The 5,432-nt window shown below is 45.4% G+C and overlaps 1 protein-coding gene across 1 annotated transcript in view; it reads right to left on the reverse strand.

Moving 5' to 3' along the window:
- Window positions 1-5,432, reverse strand: part of SPCS2 (signal peptidase complex subunit 2) — a 7,415-nt gene that overhangs the window by 925 nt on the left and 1,058 nt on the right. Inside the window, exons 2-4 of the mRNA XM_026041560.1 lie at window positions 2,646-2,729; window positions 1,943-2,103; window positions 505-639 (exon numbers count right to left, since the gene is read on the reverse strand). Of these exons, the coding sequence (XP_025897345.1) occupies window positions 505-639; window positions 1,943-2,103; window positions 2,646-2,729 (380 nt within the window). The remainder of the gene's footprint in view (window positions 1-504; window positions 640-1,942; window positions 2,104-2,645; window positions 2,730-5,432) is intronic.

Genomic DNA, 5,432 nt, shown 5'->3' on the forward strand with positions numbered 1-5,432 from the left:
GTTGAAGCTCTAGCCATGGTTGAAAGCCCATGGTTCAGCTCATGGCTGGAGCTCGTGGTTGAAGCTCACGGTTGAGCTCATGGCTGAAGTCATAAAGGACTGGGTTTCTTTTTTTCCTATTCAAATAGAAGCCCATGGTTGAAAGCCCCTGGTTGAAGCCATGGTTCAGCTCATGGTTGGAGCCCATGGTGGAAGCCATGGTTGAGCTCAACCTAATGGTCGCGGTGCCCGGCTGCTCATYCCTCTTCCCCATTTGTGGTGAGTAATAGAGTGAAATGGATCCATGGGCATGAAAAGAGGAAAAAAATGTTTAGGATGATGCCCCAGATGGAAATAYTACGCTGGTCTCAGCCCCCGTTGCTTCTGCTGTGGGGAATATTAATCATGGGTTGCCCAGGGCACAGCAGCTGATCCATCCCCATCCAAGGAGCTCGTGTCCCCTGGTGGGAATGTCAGGGTTTTCCCCTGTTTTTTCCAGGGTTTTTCCGGCAGGGGCTGCGCTACCGTTTGAGGCTGGACGAGAGCTGCCACACGTCGTCGGGGTCCATGCCCGTGGGATCCTTGCGGTGGGCCACGAGGAAAATGCTCTTCTCTTTGTACGAGGTGTAAACGGTGAGGATCCCCATCATCACAAAATACGTGCGCCAAGTTAAGGAAAGCACGAGGGGCATCGGAAAAAGGAAAAGGGGCAGCGGAAAAGGGGCAGCGGAAAGCGGGCAAGGGAAACGCTCGGGGTTGCWGTCGTTTTGGGGAGCTTTGGGCACCTGGGCAGGGTGCAGGGCTGGTGTCTCRGCAGGGAAAGCTGTGTCGGGTGTGTGTGACACCGGTACAGGGTTGTGCGACTGTACAAGAGCGCCTGAAGGGAACAGAGAGGGTGACAACACCCTAGACGCTTCCCTGAAGGCCATTTCAGAAATAGCCTCATAGAAAACCTAAAAATCATGCAGGAAAGTCACCTCCCTCATTTTTGAGGGGAGCAGCAGCTGTAGGAGAGAGCTGGAAAATGTGAGACTGACTCACAATTAAGGACTGTGCATTTCTACTGAGCACAAGGCAAGCAATTAATTTATTAATCCCCCCCTTTCTTTTTTTTTGGAATTAAATCCCACTAAGTGCTGCAAGAGGAGTCACCCAATGTTCATGCTGAAAGCCAAAGGGAGAGAAAATGTAGCTTAAAATGACAAAGCTACCTGATGATACAACTGTGAGTGGAACAGAGGCTCCCAGCTCTGCGTGGGGCTTCCAGGCGATTGGGCCAAGTTTCCTCTCCGATGGCAGGATCCAGTGGTTCCTGGGAAACTCTGTGGCACATAGGGATGTTGCAAAACCTCTACAGATGTGTGTCTGGCTAGAGGAGATGCAAAAAAAATGGGGGCTTGTAAAGCTGGGAGCCCCAGCTGAGAGAAGCAGCTGGGCTGTGGTGCTGAACACACAACTGTGAATATTTCTTGGGGTTTTGGTGTTTTTACGCACTGATCTGTGGCAATTCAGCATCTCTTCCTCTTTGCGGGTTGGTAAAAATTACTCCCACTTCCACTTCTCACTCGTGGCCCTCGGTCTGTTGTGTTAGGAAAGAGGACAAGTCACTGTAACCATCTACAGAGGTGATTTTGCTGTAATTAGAACAAAACTAAAAAACCAACAGGGTTTTGAGAGCTGGTTTTGAGGCTGAGATGAGCACCCCAGAACTGGAGTGGCTCTATGTGTACGTGAGGCTGCCTGCAGATAACTCAGATTTAGGTGTGTTAGTGTCAGACCGAAACCACTCAGGGCTTTTACAGGAAAACCAGTTAATTACAGCTGATCCCTGCACAAAATTCCCGTAGGCCTGAAAAGGGGAATACAGAGATGAGAGAGATATAGAGAGAGATCTGTTTTCCGGTGGGGAAAAATAAAAGAACTTCCTTCTGGGGAGAACCAGACGAGCCCAAGTAAAGGATATGATACAACACAAAAAGCAAGGACAGGTTTGGATTCGGGGAAGGGGTGCAGGTAGTCCCAAATCAAAGCTACGATTGCGAAGAGACACGAGATGGTGCAGATGAGGAGGCGGCCGTCGATCAGWCGGAAGTTCTCCACGTACTTGTACTTCTCCAGGAGAACCTGAGGGAGAAGCGGGAGACGAGCTGAGTTTGTGCTTCCAGAAACGTGATAAACTGCTAAAAGGATCGAGATGAAAGGGTCTAGGTCGCAAAGGTAATGTGAGGAGAAACTTTACACGTAATTAGGCTAAATCAGATTGTGGGGTGCTTATTACTCTAACCATGAATGCTCAGATCCAGGGGCATCACAAAAYGCATTGCAAAACCAGTAAGGACACTGGCCCTAAACACATAAAACTCCTTTTTCAGGCCTGTTCAGCTTAATAAAAACCCTAACAAGTTACTTTGGCATAAAGGATTAACATAATCCCCGTAAAATCTAAAAAAACACCCACATTAATGCAAAACTCCTTGCTGAAGAGGAGCTTGGAAACTCCTTGCTCCAAAACTCCTTGCTGCAAGCAAAGTAGCTGCTGGGTAACCCATGATGATGCAAAGAAATAAATTCTCTCCGTAATTTTTCACCAAGTTTCTTAAARGTTTCACGCACAGAGCAAAGGCTCAAATGTTTTCCAAGCAAAAGCAGATGGTTGCAGAACGTACCTTTTTGGCAGAATCATCTAGAGAGTTTTTCACAGCTGAACCGTCCCATTTGTCAATTTTTACTGGCTTGTCATCAATCTTCCACTGCAAGAGAAACCGAAAATAGAGAGATGCCAAAGAATTGGGCATTTCATTGTAAATACCTTTATTCCTGCAGTGAACGCAAAGAGATGAGGAGATTTGGAAAAATACCTACAGAAGAGCTTCACTGCATGAAAAAATGGCCAAAGATTAAGGGAATCCAGTGTCTGTTGTACAGTTATATTGCATTTAAAAATCACATACCACCTTGTAGGTTTAACTGTTAAGTCTGCTCAGCAGCACGAGGGAGGTTTGCTCAAGATATTCTGCACTTCAGTTTCATTCTTGTTTTGATTTAGTGCTTGCAAATGGAAAATAGTTTTCATTTCATCCCTGGAAAATAGGAAAATAGTYGTGCTGACCTAACCCTTCCCTTTGGGAACAGTGACAATTTGCAGGAGAGCTGCTGCAAGCGGCCTCATTGGGACTGCCCACAGTTCTTCCAAGCAGCAGTTTTTAGCAACGCAGACGTAAACGCAGAGGCTYCAACATGGAAGGAAGAGAAGTTTCAGTCATCCTTCCGCAGGAAACCAAAACCACCCTGCAGCTCTTCTACAATTCCAATTTTCACCCAACTGCTCCTCAAAAGTGGGTCCTTCCTAAGTAATAAACTGCAGATACGACTGGTCAGGTGTTTCAAGGGGTTATTCCTCCTCTGAACCACATTATTTTGTTGTGATACTGACTTTCCATTCAGCCCCAGGTGGATCTGGAAGTTGGAGCTTTCGGTGTTTTAAGCGCTCTGTTATTCCCACGTTATCTGTTAYTTTCAGAGGTCATTAGAAGCAATTCTGACCGTCGCCAGGATTGTCATTTCCTCAAGTTCTCAAGGTAGATCCAAGTGCCTGTTGGGAGAGCTCGTTTCCTTCTCTGGAAGGAATTAAACCGTTTCACAGAAAGCTGAAAAACCCAATCTGGGGGAAAAGCACTATTATCCTTGAGGATCTGCAGGTAGGAATTCCTACGGGCACAGGAGCTGCATACGCTTGCAGTAGCTATTCTATGAGGCACTAAAGAAACAGCCAAGAGCATTTAAAAATCAGAGATAACCAGAAAACAGCCTCCTATTGGTGATAATTATATTTTAGGAGGTCACTAAGCCACATTTTTACAGCCCTCAGGGTTTTTTACCCCCCTAAGGTTAATTCAAAATACCCTAGAGCTGAAAGCAAAACACTTTCCAATGAAAAAATACAGAATTCTTTCAAATAGTGATTTGCTGTATGAAAACGTTAAACTAGATTTGCTTTTAGATATAGTTCCTATTCTTTCAAAGGCTGCTACAGAAATCTTTTTGGAAAAGTAAAAGAAAAATCCAAGAAAATACTGATTTAAYGTGTTTTTTTCTGTATTTCTGAGGCTAAAACATGGCAATCTTGTTGCTCTCGGACTTGCTCCTGAGGAGAAAAACAAGAGCAGGAATCCAGAAATATGTGGGAACCTATCCGCGTTTTATGATTAAAATATTAATACCACCTTTGAAAATTGCAAGGGCCGGGTAAAGCCTTCATATTACAGAAAAGAAAACCCATTTCCTTGGATGACTAAAAGGAATTCTTGTCATCTCTGGCAAGAGAACAGGCTGCTCCTGAGGCTCGTTTGTCAAGGGATGGCTTCCATTCAAATCCCTTCCCAAAACTCCCTCGTGAGCAGTAGGGGAGGGAGAAGAAACCCTTGGATTTATCCCTGCAGGTCGAGCCCCTCAGGCTCCGGTGGTGCTGGTGGAATGTGGTTAATAATTTAGTCTTGTGCTGCTGGTGAAATAAAGCAGTGAAAGCTCCAGGAGCCCCGGAGGACGGCGGCAGCATYGGACCCCATTTACCTTCACTGGGAGGGCACTCCTAGGTGGATGGATAAAAACGTCTGGGAGAAACAATCCAACTTCCAGAAACACCAAAAGAACACGAGGAAGACAAAAGGAAACAGGATAATTGACAGCGCACCTAAACCCATCCCAATTTAGCTTGTTAGTTTAAGTACAAATAGATAGACTGGACAAGGAACTGTCCTAAGGTGTTAGAGCCACCAGCTCTGGTAATTGTCTCACCGGCTACTTCTGCTCCTTAAGCAAGGGCTAAGCACGAAGGAAACACCGTGAAAACATCCAGGAGGCTCCAGGGAAGCGGCACCGTCGGCAGTTCTGGAGGGTCGGCCCCAAAGCACTGGCTTTTCCCACCCCAAACTTCACACAGGGTGTCCCGGAGCAGCCGTCAGCAGCTTCTCCCAACCCACCTGGTTCCACAAACACAGCAGTGTCTGTGCTGGCAGATCCCACAGCACCAACCTGCACTCAGGTTGGCTTCATCTGGGACTAAACTGGATAAGAGGAGCCAAATTCCTTGAGTGTTGTGGGCTCAATGAAACGTTTATCAAGAGGGAAAAGGGTTAAGAGTCAATGTGTTTTTGTTTGTGGTCAGCTGTGTTTTAAAGGGCAGTGAATGATTCCTGATGTTGCACTTGAAGGCTGCACTCTCCTGCACGCAGAGATAGGGGAAAAATAAAAAAGGGGAAAAAATAAAAAAAAGGAAATAGGGGAAAAATAAGAAAAATAAGAAAAAAGGAAAAGGAAAGGAGAAGAAATAAAAAAGGAAAAGGAAAAAGTTAAAAAAGGAAAAATAAAAAAGGGTAAAAATAAAAAAAGAAAAAAGGCAAAGGGTAAAAAAAAGGAAAAAAGACAAAGGGGAAAAATAAAAAAAGGAAAAAAGA

The sequence above is a fragment of the Nothoprocta perdicaria genome, unplaced genomic scaffold (genome assembly GCF_003342845.1).
Source record: "Nothoprocta perdicaria isolate Ctin4 unplaced genomic scaffold, notPer1 scaffold_288, whole genome shotgun sequence".
Classification (NCBI taxonomy): domain Eukaryota; kingdom Metazoa; phylum Chordata; class Aves; order Tinamiformes; family Tinamidae; genus Nothoprocta; species Nothoprocta perdicaria.